General features: G+C 28.9%; 2 protein-coding genes across 2 annotated transcripts in view; both read left to right on the top strand.

Moving 5' to 3' along the window:
• Window positions 1-11,490, top strand: part of rictor (rapamycin-insensitive companion of Tor) — a 55,169-nt gene extending 43,679 nt beyond the window's left edge. The window contains exons 26-32 of the mRNA XM_087165865.1: window positions 915-1,053; window positions 3,841-3,889; window positions 7,375-7,485; window positions 8,212-8,307; window positions 8,590-8,713; window positions 10,137-10,275; window positions 11,073-11,490. Of these exons, the coding sequence (XP_087021991.1) occupies window positions 915-1,053; window positions 3,841-3,889; window positions 7,375-7,485; window positions 8,212-8,307; window positions 8,590-8,713; window positions 10,137-10,275; window positions 11,073-11,141 (727 nt within the window). The 3' untranslated portion in view covers window positions 11,142-11,490. The remainder of the gene's footprint in view (window positions 1-914; window positions 1,054-3,840; window positions 3,890-7,374; window positions 7,486-8,211; window positions 8,308-8,589; window positions 8,714-10,136; window positions 10,276-11,072) is intronic.
• A 5,078-nt stretch (window positions 11,491-16,568) lies between these two features.
• Window positions 16,569-20,014, top strand: part of LOC107453030 (uncharacterized) — a 28,342-nt gene continuing 24,896 nt past the window's right edge. The window contains exons 1-2 of the mRNA XM_016069725.4: window positions 16,569-17,062; window positions 19,197-19,287. Coding sequence (XP_015925211.3) covers window positions 16,931-17,062; window positions 19,197-19,287 — 223 coding nt within the window. The 5' untranslated portion in view covers window positions 16,569-16,930. The remainder of the gene's footprint in view (window positions 17,063-19,196; window positions 19,288-20,014) is intronic.

Here is a 20,014-nt window from a genome sequence, read left to right on the forward strand (position 1 = left end):
ATATGTTATAATTCTTTCATAAAATTAGTCTCTATGCTTCAGCATGTTGTTATGTTACGCATTCATATATGTTGCCCTGTTTTACGTCTTCCTCCCGCAAAAAATTCATTATCTTAAAATTTTTATATTTTACAGAATACCACAAAGTACTAGAATTTTGATGATATCGAATAAAATTAATAAACGAATATTTATAGAATGTTAAAGCTCTCTGTATTTTTTTTTCTTTCTTGCTCACATTATATTAAGTTTTAAATACATAAATAAAGAATGATTTTTTTTATATTTGTAACTTTTAAAAGTGTTATTTTTTTGTCAAAATTTTTTTTTGTAGTTAATTGAATTGTTAATTATAATTTCTAAAGCGCATGTGCAAAAATATTTTTAATTATTTTGAAAATAGTATTTTGACACAATTTTTTAAATATCTTTCTCCGAGTCTTTTTAAACCTATATTATTGTTTTTGTTATTTTACTGTGACCTCTTATATCTTCCATTTAGATGTGTTATGCTTTTTCAGTGTCCTCTATTATAATAAGTTTGATACAAAAAGGTTGTCCTTGTTTTATAACAAATCAATACTGTTCATTTGTAAGTGATAGTTAGTACATAAAGGGGAGCCAATACTGTGTATTCCATTGCAACAGATGATTTTTACTTTTGGTTGAAGAATGAGAAACAAAAATTTATTAAATCTGTTTTCAATGAAGAGATGAAATTCTTTCTTTGTTTTAATTAATATATTTGATTTATATTGTCTCATTTTAAAACTTAAAAATCTATAAAAGCTTGAATTTGAAAATAATTTGCAATATTCAATGTACATCAGTTTAATACTATACTTAGATTAATTAAAACATTTTAAATGCTACTTTAGACACAAATTTAAACCTGAAGCTTGTTTTTATTATAGTGCCCCTAATGATTTGTTTTTTTCTGAAATGGAGGAGAATTCTGTCAGGCATCGGTTTTCAAGTCAAGAAGAAAAAACAGATCCTGATATTCATTACATTGGGATTTCTCTTCCATCTAATCTTTCATCTCTTTTTGATGTAAGTATAACCATACTGATTTTACTAAACATCAGTTGTCTGAATTTTCTTTTAAATGCTTGTAATTTGTCTAGGTTTCTTAAGCAAAAAACCACAAAAGTTTAAGAAAAAAGTCTAGTAAAGGAAATCTGAAAAAAAAAAAAAAGCTTATTTCAAAAAAAAATTCTAATCTCTCTCTCTCTTATACATATATATGTATGTATGTATGTATATATATGTAAATGCCTTGGTTACCATTAAAAAAGTCAATCAAGACAATTAATGATTATGCTCATTCTTTAATAATAACATGAGTCACACAGACTCTAAAACAATTAATATTGAACCACACAGGTTTTCAGTTTCACATATAAACAACTTTACGTAATTAATAACATATTCACATAGACTTTAATCACTAAGATTATCAGTTTCACTTAGAAACTACTTCAACAGACAATTCCAACTGACTAACTCTTCATTTACATCGAGAAAGTTCTATGCCTTTCGTTCAGACGAGCGACATCTGGCGGGATAACATAGAGGCTGTTGTCTCGCTTATTACATTCTCGGCTATTTTGACGAGTTTCGTCCTCGAAACAGAATGACTAAAAAATATCTGAAAAGAGAAAAAAAAACAAAGCAGTATAAAAACAAACATAAAACAAACATATACAAAACAAACATAACAAATACATAGCAAATTTTTGAAGGAAAAAAATCAAAGCTGCACCGTTCCATCAGTAAATATGCACTAAATTGTCCATGGCTTCATATAGTCTACAGCAGTGGTTGTTAAGTTGGACCTTCATGTTGTCCAACTTTTTCTACTTCCTATCGGTCATGGGATTTCACTTTAACAATCTTGTAAGGACCATGAAACTTAGGACGCAATTTTAAACCAGTTCCAAATAGTGTTCTTTGAATCGCCTCTAAGTCATCTTTTCTGTACTTGTGGGGTTGTTTACACTTTCTGTTGTGGGTTGATTTATTCTGCTCTATGAAAGGTTTCAGTTCAATGATCTTATGTAAATCATCTATAAAATGATCGCGAATTTCCGACGGCAATTTTCGTTTCAATTGATCCATTATCATTAGTTCTTTAAGACTTTTAAAATCTGTAATTTTGATGCCGGTTATCCATTCTTCGAAATAATGTTGTAGTTCATAAGCAAAATCTCGCCAAGAAACATTCTGTTCTTTTTTGTGATAAATAAATTTTTGTCTAAATTGCTCCGGGGAAAGTTTATAACGTTTCAATAACAAAGTTTTTACGTAATCATAGTTCAAAGTGGATTCTTCTGGCTCTTGAACTATAATTTGGACGATACTAAGCGTTAAAAGTCCCATTAAATAAGTAACGAATTCTTTTTTATCTATGTTTATTCGCGTAGCTTGTCGTTTAAACAATAACAAATATGTGCTTATATCTGTTTCATTAGCATCAAAACTTTTGATTAATTTAGATAGATCACTAGAATTAAATGTGGCTGTGGTAGTTACATGAGTTCCATTTTGTTTATTTAAATTATCCGATTTTAATTTCTCAAGTTGAATTTCTTGCGCTAATCTTTCTTTTTTATTAGCGGCTTTTTCTAGTCTTTCTGAAACAATTGTTTCTTAGAGGTTTTTCGTTACCTTCTCGTTATATTCTTTACATGAAGTTATAAATTTAATTATTTCTATAATTTTTGCTGTAGGGGGCACATCAACAGTTAATTCCTCAGCTAATTTACTCAAGTCCTCCTTTCTAGCTCTCGACAGAAAAGTCATTTTTTTTTCTTTTTAGGATACAGAAAAAAAGAAAATACTGTACTCACATGATTTTTTCTTCTGACACCATATGTAAAGGCCTTGGTTACCATTAAAAAAGTCAATCAAGACAATTAATGATTATGCTCTTTCTTTAATAATAACATGAGTCACACAGACTCTTAAACAATTAATATTGAACCATACAGATTCTCAGTTTCACATAGAAACAACTTTACCTAATTAATAACATAGTCATATAGACTTTAATCACTAAGATTATCAGTTTCACTTAGAAACTTCTTCAACAGACAATTCCAACTGACTAACTCTTCATTTACATCGAGAAAGTTCTTTGCCTTTCTTTCAGACGAGCGACATCTGGCGGGATAACATAGAGGCTGTTGTCTCGCTTATTATATATATATATATATATATATACTAACTAACTAACTCAGTGGCGCGACAGCCCATTAAGAGGGCCAAGGCCGACTGTGCCCATCTCAGTTTTCTTGACCTTGGGCTCTGGGGTGCAGGAGCATATGTTCCGGTCAGGTGGTCAGCCGAACGCGGAACCCCCAGTGTTAGTTCCCAAGCATGCTTGGTACTCATTTTATCGACCCACTGAAGGGATGAAAGGCTGAGTCGGCCTTGCCCGGCCCAAGGATCGAACCAAGGACCTGTGGCACGGCAGCGCGAAGCGCTACCACTCAGCCACCGGGCGTCATATATATATATATATATATATATATATATATATATATATAGTATTTAAAACTCTTGATTTTATCAACAAAAGTATAAAATTATAACGGTATCCATATTTTAATAATATAATCATTTAGAAACTAATTAATTTATTCCTAAAACATTAAAGATTTTGCAATGGGAAATTAATTTTATAATGGTAATGAAATAGAGTATTTTTATTCACTGACAACTGGTGGAGAGAAGAGTATCTCTTTACTTTTTATTTAGATTAATTTTGATTGCTCTTTTGTAATGTTTAGTGGCTTTCTTCTTATTTATTGAAATTTGCACTTTTCTGTTATTTAGGTGCCAAAATGTTCAACTTCTGAAGATTCTGAATTTCAGACACCTGAGGGTAGGTATTTCCCCCCCTTTTTTTTATGGCTAAGTACATGAGGATATTTGTGTTTATTGTTTTTTGTTCTAATTATTGAATATATTCTTTAAAAAATATATATATAAGTCTTATTACCTCTCTGTTATTAGCAACTTTTATTCTCAATTTTTTGAAAAATTTCTATTAACTTTTTTTTTTTAATTTAGGTAAAAGGAAAGATTTAATTCATTTTAGATTAAGTGATAAAAATTTCAATTGAAAATTAATTTTAAACCTTCATTTAATTTAGATTTTTCTTGCATTCTATTTTGAACATTTATTAGATAATAAAGTATAGCATGAGAACATCATAGCTGCCAACTCTTCCGGATTTTCCGGAAGATTTTATTTTCATATTTAAAGTGGTAGCACGACTCATGTTATTCCAATTAACTTTTTTAATTATAAGGATAATTATAAAAATGTTTGACAACCACTACATATAAATAATTACAATAAATATATAAAAGCGTATTAATACATTCAAAAGCGATTCTCAATGTGGTCAAAATATAAATATATTTTTGAGTCAGAATGTTTTTCGTTCATTGTTATACAGGGTTCCCACGGTCCTTAAAAGTCCTTAAAAACTGCTTAACTTTTATTTTGGAAAATAAGGGCCCTTAAAAGTACTTAGTTTTGGTACAAGGTTCTTAAAAGTGCTTAATTTCTCAGCATCACTATAGTTGATAGGGACAATTTTTCAGTTCAATGTTTTAAAACAAAAAGTCATTCTTTTATCACCTAAAATTAGATCATGCACGGAGAGTAAAGCATTTTAGAGAGATAAGAAGTGATGTGTGTGAGATGGCTACTGGCAAGGAGAAGAAAAGTCTTTTTATTAATACATATATTGGTTCTTTCATTAATATATTCTGCCTTTTGCCTCAAATGATACTCTATGAAAAGAGTGCTTTTTCGGGGGGTAGTTCTAAGGTACTTAAGTAGTAGACCCACACTGACCTTCACAATTGACAGAATTCAAGAAATTCAGTTCTACTGGTAATGCATCTGCTAATAGGAATAAAATAAAACCCTAAGAAAAGAAGTATGAGAAAAAATTTTTGATCTAGAATCCATAACGAAAATTATTTCCAAAAATCTTGAAAGAATTAAATAAATTTGTATAATATTTCAGTGTGTAGTAAGTAACTGTAAATTTATAAAAAGCAGCAGCATTTTTCAAAATTCATGATTGTACTAAAAATTAGACAGATATGTAATAAACAGGGTTTGAAAAATCCTATCTCATTTAGGTTTTATGTCAAAAACCTGAGATTTATTGAGTTTTTGAAGAAACACCAAGTTTTTTTCAGAAATAATTTTAATTTTTATTTCTGAGTTCTAAATAATGTATGATTTGCTCCTAACAAGAAAGTTAAATATTAGGTAACTATTTATAACTTGTTTTGCTGCAATGTAAATTTTTTTTTGAAGTTTTAGATTGTTACACAGTTAGATTGTTATTGTTTTTGTTTCTTAAGGATAAGCAGGATTGTTACATAAAAATTTTAATCTACTCAATTAAAAGATCACAAACTTAATATACTGTTTCTTTTTTATGTATTTTTTAAAGTTTCCATTCAACTTTTGGTTGCTTTAAAATTAGTAAATGTTTTTTGTCAGATTGTTTATTAATATTAAAGTTAATTCCTAATATCAGTTTTGGCTTGAAATAATTGTAAAGCTCATCTTAAAAGTAAATATAACACATTTGCTGTTGAGGAATAATTTCAAAATGGTTAAGTTACACATTACTTTCAATATGTTTTTCATAAAATTTTTCAATTGAGTTTTTCAAAACTATTAATTCACCATAAAAATAAAATATCAAATTATAATAATATTAGAGAATAATATTAAGAATTATACTGGATGATGAAGAAATATTACAAGTAAATGTTTATAAATTATGAAAAAATAAATAATTTATAAATATTTGCTAATTAAGTAACCTTACCAATTTTCTAGCCATAGGAATGCATTGATACATTTGAAAAATCATTTTGGACCCTATTATTAATATGTTTCACCGAGAACTATTAAGCATATTTAGAACATTATAGTTTGAAAATTATAAATCTTAAACATAATTGTATTTTTATTCTATAAAAATTTTATGAAAATATTTATTGCAATGAATTTAAAAAGTATATATATTAAGTTAAGCCTAATGAAAAAAAATGGAATGATTCAAGGTGCTTAGATATTAGTATGACCCGTTTTTACGTAAAATAGGACTTAATTTGACGTGACCTAGTTAAGAAAACTATTCTCATTCATAACTCTAATTCAACTTCTTAGTATTAATATTTTTTAAATATATACCATTATAAATGAAACATTTTGTTAATAGAGAAAAAGAATTTTTTTGGCATAACTGAATATTTACCAAGATTGGCCCACATCTGAATATGTGATGCATGTCTAGTAGCGAAATATAAAAACTTGTAATAATTTTTTCAATATTTTTCCAAAATTTCTTTATTCACTCTTTTTTTAATATATTTCTGCACCTAATTTTATAATTCAATTTCAATAAATTAATTAAAAAGGGAATACAAATAATTTTCATAGATGTCGTTAATCCTTAACAATCTGAAAATTTTTTAAAAATTGTCTGGTTCCTACTTTGACGAGCCCTGAAACAATTATTGAAATAATTTTATCAGTACTTACATTATAATAAAATTGTTATTTTTTTATTTTTTATTGTTGATTTTTTTTAAGAAAGTTAAATAATTAGCACTGTCACTGGTGGTATATATTTATTCGATGATAAACAATCATACTATTTTTAAGGTCCTTAATTTTTTTAAAAAAAGTCCTTAATTTTTTCAAACAAAGTCCTTAAAAGTGCTTAATTTTTGCTTTGTTAAAAGAGTGGGAACCCTGTTATACTACCACTTGGAAAATCCATTCTCGGAAAGAGTGAAAGTTGGCAGGTATAGAACATCTATTCTCATGGAATTTTTAAAAAAATAAATCCTTCTTGTATCGATTGTGATTAAGATTTATCTATAATAAGAATTTGTTATATTTATAATATCTAAAAAACAGAAATGTTGAATTTTTTTCTTCAAAAACTGGACTGCATTTTCTCATGACCCAGATTGAGAACTGAACTCCGAGGTAATCTTAGATTAAAAAAATTATGAGTAAATTTTTCACCATAGTAGGATCCCATTATTTTAAGTTCATAAAATTATGAGTATATCTTTCATGATTTTATAAAAACAGGACCTTTCACAGTCTGAAATAACCCTTCCTAAAACCTTAAACTTTGAGATTCAAGCTAAAAATAATTATTTTTCAAAGGCTTTAGATGTTATATGTTCTGATTTCTTCTTTACTATGAATCTGGTTTCATCAAAAAGAAAATGTATTGTTAACCTACCACGTTCATGAAATATATGTATTCATTATTTATATTTTTAGTTAATGATTTTATTGTATCTTACCAGGTTCTCAAAGTCAGAGTCCAAATGATGTTTTTGAATTCCATTCTGAAGAAAACTGTCTGTTGAATCACGCATTCAACGATAAAAAAAGTTTACAAAGTACAACTATAGATGGTAAAGTTGTTAGATTGGTTTTAAGCATTCAATTATTATACAAATATAAATATATTAAGATTTTGTTTAATATTTATGAATTGTTAATTTGATTAATATTTATAAATTGTTAAATATTTATCAATATTTATGGATATTCAATTATGATTATGAATAATTAATATCTTTCAAATAATTTCAAATTGAGGTCACTGATAACTAATTATATTTTTCTTGTTTAAAAAAAAACTTTTTTTATAGTAAATTTCAGGATTTTATTAAAACAATCAAAATTATTATATTAACAAACAATCATTATTTTGTTAATTCTTTTAAAAATAAATTTAGTATAAATAACAAGTATAATCTTTGAAACTATCTTTTGTAAATAGTTTTCAGGCCCAGGGTTTACAATAAACCTGTTTAATATTATTTAAAAAATAATTTATTTTTGAAGGTATTCAAAACTTTGAAAACATATATTTTTATTTAATTCTATGTTGTAAAAAATAATATTTTTGTTATTTTATTTCTTACTTGCATTTCTAAATTTTCAAATATTGTAAATATTCAAAATTTTCAAAAATGTGTACAATTTGAATTCTTTTAATATTATGAGTTTTCTATAAATAAGGCATTCAATTTTGAAATATTTATTTTTGAAATACTTATCTTTCTATTAAAGTCAATTATATGTTTTTATTCATAAATACAGTTTTAAAATGTTTCTTTTTTTTATCAATGTAGAAGAAAGTGAAGATAACCAAACTTCCCAAATTAAAGCAACTAGCGAAAGTGTTAGCAAAAAGCCTATTATTTTAGATAGGTCGAATTCCATAAGAAGTAAGTCTTCCTCATATTCATTCAAACATTATTTTACAAAATTTGATAGAAATAATTATTTTAATCTGTTTTAATGCCCTTTTTAAGTTGATTATGTTTCTTAAATTTTTCTGCATTCTATTTACCTTTTTTTCTGAGTTTGATACATTTTTTCTTTTTATTAAAAACCATTATTTATATTATTATTGTAAAATAATAATTCAGTTAAAGGGCTGAATCTTGATATTTATTCACTATTTTTATTCTCTTTTTTGTAATAATTTTTATTATATTTCTCAACAGGTTTTTTCAAATGCAAAGATGAAACAGTAAATAGTCAATATTTAATACGCAAGGAAGCAATGCGTTATGTAACGAACTTGTGTAGTTCTGTTGCAGTAAAAGCTTCTGAACAAGGTCTCTTAAAGTAAGTATTAATTAAATTTCAATTTGATACTTAACCGAAGTTATATATTTAGGTTTAATAAAGGTCAAATATTTTATCTTGTTAACCTTATATATTTAAAGCTTTTATTGCATTGTGAATGTTAAGAAGCTGTTCTTTGCTCCAGTAAATACTGTTTACACCTGCATTAAATAAAAAGTAATCAAGCAGCTTTCAGATACTAATCTATTTGTAAAAAAATTATAAATAAATGCGTTAAAGAGTTATGGAAAGTAAGTAAGTTGGAAGTAAGCCTAAGATCAGTAGGCAGGACTGTATGGAAGAAAATTTCAAAATCCTCAGAATTATTAACTGGAGAACAATCGCAAAAAAATAGAGCAGAATGGAGAAAGGTTCTAAGGAAGGATATGGCCCACAAAGTTCTGTCATACCCATAGAAGAAGAGGAATCTGCATTTTCGCTTTTAGAAAAGGTTGGCGAAGAAAGGGAAAGCTTTTGCAATATAAGGAGCATTGAACCACATAACCTGCTTCTCAATTCTTTTTACCAAAGAATACTCTTAAAACATTACAATTTTTGAAATATTGTAATTCTTGAAACTCCTTTCATTAGTATAACAATATATACATTAATGTATCAAAGGGTTCATTTAGAAACAAATTTATGTAAGAAATCATAAAATTATTATTATTTTGCAGCGCGAAATTAGAAGCTTGCAATTAATTAATTTATTGACGTAATTACATAGATAATTTACTGTTCTTTGTCTTTAAAATAAATTGATATTGTGCTTATTACTGCAACAGAGAAATAAGTAATTATTATTAATTGATGGTAAAAAATTTAGCATATTATCTGAAAGCTCGGTTATTTTTCTTGTAGTCTTTCTCTGAAAAAAGTTATGAGCTAGTATTATATAAGAGGTAAAAATGCTATCATAAAAAGAAACTCTATTGCCTGCAAAGTTAGTAATATTGCACTACCAAAAAAAAGTCCTTTCTGCCAGATACGACATTCCACTGCTACATTATTTATTTCAATAATAATGAAGGTAGTTGGAGGTATTTTGTGCTTTGGATTACAGGAATTGTGAGTGCCCTTTTGCCTTGTTAAAGCAGCAGAAAAAAATCTAATTATTCATTTTAAAACTTCCTCTTATACCACTGAGAGCATGATTTAAGGTAAAATAAATGAATAAACACAATATTTATAGTTGTTCAATAGCTGTGAATGATTAAAACGATGACCTTCCATGGTCTGAAAATATCATTTATCCAAAAAATCAATTAGCTAGGTTTCAATAGGTTTGAATATTCAAGGTTCAACTGTTTCTCTGTTGGGTTTTATTTTTCTTGTAACAGAATGCATATTTATAAGTTACTCTAATTTTTTTTTTAAGGATCTGATTTTTCAATTAAATTAATTGTAACTTCTTTGTTTATAGTTTGAAACAAAAATTTCCAACTGCTTTTCAAGATATTTGTCTTTATTCAGAGATTTGTTATTATATTTCCAATTACAACTTCAGGCTTACTGCTCGGAGGTTTCTACAAGAGCTTTTCTTAGATGTAACTTTTGAACAAGTAACTGTTTTTCATTTTTTATTCAAATTAAAATAAGATTTGTTGTATTACTTTATATTTTTCTATTTTTTGTTTTTTACCATTTTCTTTACAAAAGGTAAGTACAAGACGTAATTGCGAAAAATTATATTATGTAAATGTGTGTAATATTTTTATGCTACAATTAATGTAGAGATATTTCTTTAAAAACTAGATTAATCACTCCATTGATTCATTTTTCTTATATTTATAACTTCATTATTTTTTGGTTTAAATAGACGTAGTTAGGCATTTTAAAATATTTTATAATAGCAAAAAACAATGATACTTTTTTATGAATATTTTAGAAATAAAATTTTTTTATGGTAGTTAAATAATTTTAAAAAGAGATATAGAGTGTTAGATTATAAGAAATATGACACATTTCCCAATTTATCTTTAAAGGATTTTTTTATTATTAATTCAAAAGCTTGTTCATTATGTATCATCAACTATCGTGCATAATTAATTAATATTAATAGAAACTGCACTTTATAAACTAGAATGTCTTAATGTAAGAAACAAAACAAATCTCTAACTTTTTGCAAGTTCTAAAATTTTAAATATGATACAGGAAAGTGAAATCTTATTATTGTGCATTTTAACTATCACCTTTCAGCATGTTGCATGTGCTGGTTACAAGTGTTTCTAACTAATCTTATTCAACAATAATAACAAGAAATTTAGTTAACAGTTTTGATTACTTTTCATGCATATTTTTACAATGACAAGAAAATAAAATTCTGTAAAAATTAAATCATAGAAAATTTTTGTTACAGCTACAATGGGAAGCAGAGTCTATTGTTAGTATCATCAGTATTCCACAAGTTAGTGGCAGTGAAGTTTGACATTCCTTCCTTTGGTCAAAAGAATTTTATTGGTTTATACACTAAATGAAGAACTAGTCTTCTTGTCCTATAAATTAATTTAATGTACATAATAATATATGCATATGTTGATTGTGCTGTTTTGTTTTTCCTTTGTATGTAAATTTTGTTTTGCATCAGTTAGTATACAAGCCAATGAGATTTAGAGATAATGTTCCTTTCCCAAATTATTTAAGATATATATATTTATATTTTAAAACTGTTGCTAGTTGGATTGTTAACTGCAAGACAAATGTTTTATAAAAAGAATTTTATTTTTTGATATATTTTGTTATTATAAACTTTGTGAAATAAAAATAAATTGACGTAACTTTTTGTAGTGATCTCTTTCTCTCTTTAAAATTGTAATCCTTTATACTGGCAGTTTTTAGCAAGCAATACCTATTTTAATTTAAGTTGATTACTTTCTTACAGAAATTAAGTCATATATTTTCTCAATATAAAATGCTTAGATAAATAAAAGAATAAATACTCTGTGTACTTCAGAAATTTTTTTAAAAGGTTGCAGAGAAGATTAAAGAAAAATAAGTAATTTTGTTTTATTATTAATGTCTTATCTAAGTTATCCAATACTGGAAATAGATAGTGATGAAGTAATGGTTCAGTGATGAAATAGTAGTGATAAAACAATGTTTTAACTTACATTACAAAGAGAAAAATAAAGAAAAAAAATTACTATAAATTATAGCGTTAATGTGAAATTACACCACAATACTCCCTCAGCTCCACATTACAAAACTGATTAACTTTTTCTAGATTATTGACCTTCAAAAACCTATTACAGGTTGTAAAAATTGCCTTAAAGCCACAAGTCGAAAAACCTGTCCCATTTCAATGTTTTGTTTGATAGTGTAGCCACTGACTTTTTTAGGCCTTTAATTAACGCAAGTAAAAGATTGTGCAACAAATTGAGTAGAGTTATACCCATTGAAACAAGTTACTACTAAAGAATGTATAGAAAGAAGTAGCCTTGAAATTAAGATAAGTGTGATAAGTATAATTGTGTAATAATAAGTGAAATTGTGATAAGTATTTTTTGCACAATTTGGAGCAAAATTTGTTAGTTTAGTCATGCAATAGTCATGTTCTATCCTTAACATCAAAATCTCATTCCTGTATTGTGGTATAGTCAACCATTTTTTTTTCTTTTTGTAAAATATGTTTAAAAGCAGCATATAATTCAATCGCTATATTTACTGTCTTGCATTTATGGTTAAAAGTTGATATATCTACTAGGTAATCCGGTAGTGGGGGGGGGAGGAAAGATTTAAACCTTGTTTATTTAAACAGATAGTTGGTAATAGTATGAATTTAACAGTGATCTACTAGAAGCTTGAAATATAAAACAACAAGGCTACATATCTTAGGTTATAATTTTGTATCAAAAAGGGTTTAAGTCACAAATTAAACAGAGAATTTTGAGAAAAAGAAAGGCTATGTCTAGTAAAAACGGAATACAAAAATTTTTTTCCTCTGAAAGACAAACCATACATTGAGATTATAGAGATCAATTCTTAACTTTTTTGTCCATCCTAGGTAATTTTACTTAAAATATTATCTTCTTCTTTATCTTTTAAATTTTATTTTGCTCTAATTTATTTTTTTATTATTTTTTATTTTCATAGATTTTTAAATATTAGTATGCTGCCGTGTATTTGAAAAATCAACATAAGCGACAAAAAATTCGGTATTGATATTTTTAAATATTTGGCATATTTGTATGAGCTAAATAGTGCAAAAAATATTTTAAAAAACAAATTTTCCAACAAAAAAAAACACATTTCATGGAATCAATCGTGAAGTACTTAAGTTATGCTGTTTTTTTTAAATGCACGGCAGTACAGTGGCAATAAAATACACAAATACTTTTTGAGGGGGCACTTGTTTTTTTTTTTTTTTTAATTTATAATGCAGTCAAACCCCGCTATAGTAAACCTTCAAGGGACCGAAATTTTAGTTCACTATTACCGGGAGTACACTATATCCGTTACGCAGACAGTTTAACTAATGGTTCCCAAACTGCTCCCTTTTATTACACATTATTCAAATAAATGACTGAAAAATATTACAAATATTATGTAGTAGCAAAAAATGTGTTATTTTTCATTACTCTTCGACTTGCGTACAAAAAAAAAAATAATTTATATCTTTAGCTGATGAGCAATCGTCAACATCAGATATGGAAACACTTCCCGACTCTCAGATAATTTTTTCTAAATTTCTGTTATTCCGCTTTTTAAACCTGTATAACCCTCCATTCGAGCACATAAAAGTATTCTCATAAAATCGCTTAGCAAATTCATCGACATTTTTCCGGATACTGGAAGATTGTGACTTCTTCGATTGGTGAACCATTTCAGTAATTCTTCTTCAACATCCTTGTGATCTGCTTTTTTCTGCCATCTAAATTTTTTTCATAAGCAGAAATTATTAATTGCCTATTTTTCCACATGTTACAAACTGCAGATTTCGATAGTTTATATTCCCTGCTAATATCAGCTTGATTGCATCCATTTTCAATTTTTATGATTATGTCTATTTTATCATCAATGGAGAACGTTTTACGTTTACTGCTCGCCATAGTTAAATTTGAGATACTTGTTTGCAGGATTTTCTTAACTGAACTGAGAGCAAAAAGGAGTTGAAATGAGGACCTTATCAACACATATTAGTGTCCAACCCTTTGACCAATAATGAAGAATTACTTATTCCCAATGACAGAAAATGCATATTGAACCCACTGGCACCTTACAGGTGCAATCATCTGCCTGGGTTGGAAACATCTGCTTGGTTTGTTTAGGGATGGGAAAGTTAGGTAAAAGAAGCAAACAAGAAAAAATGCTTATCCCTACATTCCCCTCTATAGATAGTTTTAAAAATCGGTATATGTATTTATTTTGAAGTAGAAATTTCAAAATTATTACCAAAAAAAAAAAAATCAGCCGAATACTGAAAAAAGTTCATTATATCCAATTTCCTCACTTTTTTGGTTCACTATATCCACAAAAAATGACATTATACGCGTATAGCAAGGCACGGGACCGAACATTTCGTTCACTATATCCGGGAGTTCACTATAAACCGTGTTCACTATAGCGGGGTTTGACTGTATATTTATTAAAAGTCTAAAATAAATACACAGAGAAAATTTTATAAATATCTCTAAGTTTAAGAGGAATTTTCTGTATTCAACAGAGGAGTTAATATCTAGTATATTGACTACAAGTTCGTGCGATTCTTATAAAATTGATCAGTAATGCAAGAAGTATATTTCTTATGAAATGGAGCTTATTGCTTTATAATTATACGAATATTAAACATAAGTATTGTAGCAAATTGTCCCTAGTGGTGGCTTGAAGACCACCCAGCTCCAAATCGGTGGAGACAAGCTTGTCTGGGAAAAGTCGGTCTGTGCGCAATGATGACCACATTGCCACAATCACGTCATTGGTCGCAAAATTGCGGAGAGTTTTCGATGACCTGACCTCCCGTAGCCCACTACGGGCTGTTAATGAAATGGTTTCCTTTTTTTATTTTATCAAATTTAACCTAGAAATGAACACATGCGAATATAAATGTAAAGTTCCAAACAAACTGGATGTTTTTTAGAGCTATAAAACAAGAATAATACTTAAAACTTATGATAGTTATAGAAAATAAACAGTGTCTTCAAAAATCATTCCCCACCCATTTAATTTACACTTAAAATTCTCAATGGAGGCACAAAACGGTGAGTTCCGGAAGGTAACTTGTTCTTTAAATATGTAATGCCATATACATATTTTTTTTAATCTACTGTAGTCCCGCAGTGGACTGATCGTTAAGACACGGTTCCCAGCAAATCACCGAAGTCAAGCATCACTGTGTGCGGATGGGTGACCACTTGGATCAGTCTGCGTAGGGATCGAGGGTGTGCGGTATTGGTCCTCGTTACACTATTCTACCGTAAAGTGCCATCTCCTCTGCAGAGGATCAAAATTGTGATGGCATGTCTTCGGGTCATCCTCATGGATGTTTCCCAGACAGTCGCCAATAGCCCATTGTGCAGCTCTAGTGTGACGTAAATGAACAACAACAGTAATCTACCGTATGAAAAGTCATCACAGGTAGGAGCTGCATAAAGAGGAATGCGAGCACGATTTTCGCCCATTATGCTCTGTCAAGTTCAGATCTGCGAAGTAGAAAATTCGGTATAGCGCAAATCTGTGAAACGTTCTGTGAAAAACATGGTTCTCACAGTTTCCAAAACAAGCGTAAATACGTTCATGATAGCGGAATGAAGTTATCATTCGTGGTACTAAAAAGGCATTGGCGATAATATTGAATGCTACCCGAGGATGGTAATTCGCAAAACAGTGAGTTAGTGGAGAACCATGTTTTTGGAGCATTTTCCCTGCATGCGATCATTCAAGAAGGGTACACTACACCGAGTATTTTTTGATACGTCTGTATTTACTGTACTCAATCAAACTTTACTACTCATCCACACATTAAGATCGACCTTAAGTAAAAAATGCCTTTTAAAAATACGCGCGTTCGGAAAGTTTTTCAAATTTTCAAGAACCATCATCAAGTTGTGAAAAATTCAGGGCTCGAAAAAACTCAAATTTTACCCGTCCCCGAGGACGGCTTGTCCAACAATGTACCCGTTCTCCTAGTATTTCTTTTATGAAATAATTTATTTCTTTTAGGAAATAATTTAAATGACAAAGGTCAAGTTATCTGGATTGTCAATTTATTCGAGGGTACTGCATTTTTTAAATGAATCAAATATGACGTTTGCCAGCTTCACAATCAAGCCAATGATTTACAGAGGCTTCTGCACAGAAATCTGAAAGGGATTTTTCATTATGTTGTTGTTATTGTTGCTGTTGTTAATTTACGTCGCACTAGAGCTGCACAATGGGCTATTGGCGACGGTCTGGGAAACATCCCGGAGGATGATCCGAAGACATGCCATCACAATTTTGATCCTCTGCGGAGGGGATGGCACCCCCGCTTCGGTAGCCCGACGACCTGCGTGCGAAGTCGAGCACTTTACGGTAGCACAGTTTAACGAGGACCAATACCTCACACCCTCGGTCCCTACGCAGACTGATCCAAGTGGTCACCCATCCGCACACTGACCGTAGCCAGTGATGCTTGACTTCGGTGATCTGCTGGGAACCGTGTCTTAACGATCAGTCCGACTTTTTTCTTCATTATGTAGATGTTCATAATTGCGTTTAACTCTTGTTAAAGACCAATACGTAATGTGTTCTTTTGTAAGTTTTAGAAGTGAGGCGCTAGACTCTTGTAAGATAACAAAAATTGAAAGTGTATGACGAACATTAACGGAAAAATGGCCGTCCGCGCGGACGTTGGATTCGAGAAATTTGTTGTCCGCGAGGAATTTTTGACAGCCGAGGATAGCGGACGGGTGGTTTTTCGAGCCCTCTGGAAAAATTCGCTTTGCGATTGTAATTTATAGTTGCATACGAGAGCCTGCTGGTTGGTGAAAATATATTTACCTACAAGAAACTCGCATGAACTTGAAGAAACTTGCATGATGAAAATCGGTGATGACCGCATGTGTTATATCATCGCATAAAGCATTGCAGTGAAAACAAAAAATTTCCACTGTTCAACTGCTATTTTTCAAATTCATGTTGGCAATACTGTGTTGTTTTGGCTAAAGTGATGTGCGCCGTGCGCGAAGAAGTTTCGCCATATTGCTTTTGTACCTTTTAATTGTGTTTATTTAGCTAACAATGACTGACGTTGAGCAAAACGCAATGAAAAAACTCTGTGATTTGCGTGTAATTGATCTTCGGTATGAACTTGAAAAACGAGGGTTGGATCGAACTGGTGTTAAAACAGCATTAGTTGAAAGGCTTACCAAGGTATGTCTGATATTATATTACAATTCTAAATAAAAACTAGTTTCATTGTTGAATTATGTATAACTGTTCTTATTGGACTGAGGAAATGTTCTAAATCTTAGTTATAATTTGATCTATGAATTGTTATGCTAGAAATTCTCTTTTTAACAAGTGGTTTCTGATACCGGCTTACAGAGAATATTTATATTTTTTGTGTAAGTAACTAATTTCCTAATCTAATGCACATCAGGAGGAACAAATCCTGATGATTGTTTGGTAGTAGGATACACTGTGAATAAATTTTAGATATATCGGTAAGTAAGAATGTTCTCGTGATATTTTCATTCTAGATGCGGGGATGACATTTTTTCTAATGTTACCGCATGTTATAAAAAAAATATAATTTTAATAAAATGCATTTTCTATTTTAATTGTTTGAAATACAGACATCGCTTTCCAAACAATGAATCAAAATTGTGATGGCATGTCTTTGGGCTTTGGATCATCTTCAGGGATGGTTCCCTGACTATTGCCAATAGCCTATCACACTAATAGTTTTAGTGTGATTCTTTGACTATGGTGCATTACATAGCTCTAATGATGCATTCTCAAATTTTATTCAGTTTTATCAGCTGCTTAAATATAGTTTATATGTTATGCTAAAGTGTACCAAGTAAATTGGATTTTGACAGACAGCTGGTTTAAAGTGAGCCATATTGATTTAAACACAATATTTGTAACTTTGATGTGAAGAACAGTAGCATGGAGGACATTTTTTAAGAAGACTAGAACCTGCACTGGCAGTTAATGCCAATGAAGAAGATAACAGTTAAATAACCTGGGCATATTTACAAATACCATGCAGGAGTAAAAGACAAAAATTCTCGATTTCATTTTTAGGTAGTTACGTTACATATATTTTTCATGAAAAATGAACTTTTAATTAATTGATGCAATCAAAATTTTCCAAATAATTGCTATAAGCTTACAAAGTATATATATATATTCTAATATGAGTAAATTATGTGAGTTTTTGAGTAGTCAAGTTGTGAATGCCAGACCTCCAAAGGCTTAGTGTAGGGTTCTTTTCGTCTCAGTGTTTTGGCAGACGATAAAACCATACAGAGCTATTTTTTGCTATGCGAAGAAAAAATAAATAAATAAGAGTATTTGATAGTATTAAGGCTAATAATTCGTATAAAGAGCAAATGTGGAATATTTTTTTCATAGGCCATTGGCTTGATTTATCATATTAATTTTTTTTGCAAAGCTATCAAAACCAAAGATATAAATATATATATTTTTTTGAAAGCGTCACACATTTCTCCCATAAGTCTTTTATTTTTTTTTAGGTGTTGTATTTTTGTATAGGTAGGGCATATTCTTTGTTTTAATAACTCTTAACATAATAGAGCAATCTAAATTCTTTTTAATGTTTTAATATATAAGAATATTGGTTAGTTTTAAATGAAATGTACCTGTATGTAGTTTTCATGTTGGGTATTATTCCATTTATGCCCAAATTGTTATTTCAGAATTATATTTGTTCAATTAAGCAAATAAATTTCTCTTTTGGAACTGTGAGAAATTGCATACATGTGGTAAAAAAAGGGGGAGGATCATGTTATCAATTGAAAATACTAATTTAAATTTTAAAAAAAATAATTCCTATTTACAATTTTTAATTGTTAGTCACTTAATCTGGATAGAGTACTAATGATTCAATTTTGCATTAAAAAATTAAATTAACTTGAGTGGCTGCTCAAATAGTTTTATTCCACTATAACCAATAATACGATTTCATTATGTGATTGATTTTGAAACTATTTGATTTTATCAAAACTGATTGATTTTAAAACTTTTCAACCCTGGTTGCTGCTGCCTACATAAGTTTTTTTTCACTGTTTAAACTTCTAAACTTGTTAATAGCTGGTAATCGATACTAATCAGAGTTTCTTAAAATTAGAATTGCAATTTGTGTTCCCAGAATGCAGTAATCAAGAATTGCAATCATTAAAAAACTTTTTAAATTAATTAATAATTTTTTTTTATTTTTTAAGCAGTTTAGAAATGCTTAAATATAGCAATTCTAAAATATTTTTGTGTTTTTATATATTATCTTCTATAGATGTAAAACGATAATTTTTTTTTTCAGGCCATTGAAGATGAAGGTAAAAATCCTGATGAATTTCTCTTTGACATCATTGCTGAAAAGGCAACTAAGCCACCTGTGAAACGTTCAAGCCGTGAGAAAATATTTATACTTATTGCTTTGTTCAATGTTATTAAAAAATTTGATTTTATTGTGATCTCACTATTTCTTTTTTATCTTTCTTAAAATTTTTATTTTAACAAATGTGTTGATATGCTGGGCAATATTAGTGCACTGAATAATCCATATAGAAAATATGTTTACAAGTTTCTGAAAAAATGAAGGCAGTTTCATCAAATGTTTTATAGAGCAGCCTATACTTTTAAAAAAATTGTATTTTATTTAAATTCTAGCAAATTTCTACTCGCAGAAATTTTTCTGGTAAAACATGGGAAATCAAGGAATTTAAAAAATTGGAACAAGCATTTTAAACAAAACAAAAAATGAATAACAAATTTACTAAAAGCATGTTACAAAAAGTCTGCTATTGCAGCAAGTTTCCAAGGCATCAACAAAATGCCAATATTATTGATGTACTAATAAAGTATGTTTATAAGGTATTAAGAATAATTAGTCTTCTGAGAAATTCCGTGGTTTATATGACAGTACAAAGAAAGAAGAAAAAATCAAATACTAAGAAAATTTTTACTCTTAATTAATTGGTGTTTTTAAATTGTTTTTACTCTAAATAATTTAAATTTTATTATTTTTTTACCAAAAATTTTTTATCTTTTTAAGCTTTAAACAGGGATGAGATTCTTCCGCGGATTCGCGGATTTCCGCTTTTTCTCAGATTTTTCCATTTTTTCCGCTAATTTCCG

This window comes from Parasteatoda tepidariorum, chromosome 6, assembly GCF_982258835.1.
Source record: "Parasteatoda tepidariorum strain Cologne lab strain chromosome 6, Ptep-v5.0, whole genome shotgun sequence".
Classification (NCBI taxonomy): domain Eukaryota; kingdom Metazoa; phylum Arthropoda; class Arachnida; order Araneae; family Theridiidae; genus Parasteatoda; species Parasteatoda tepidariorum.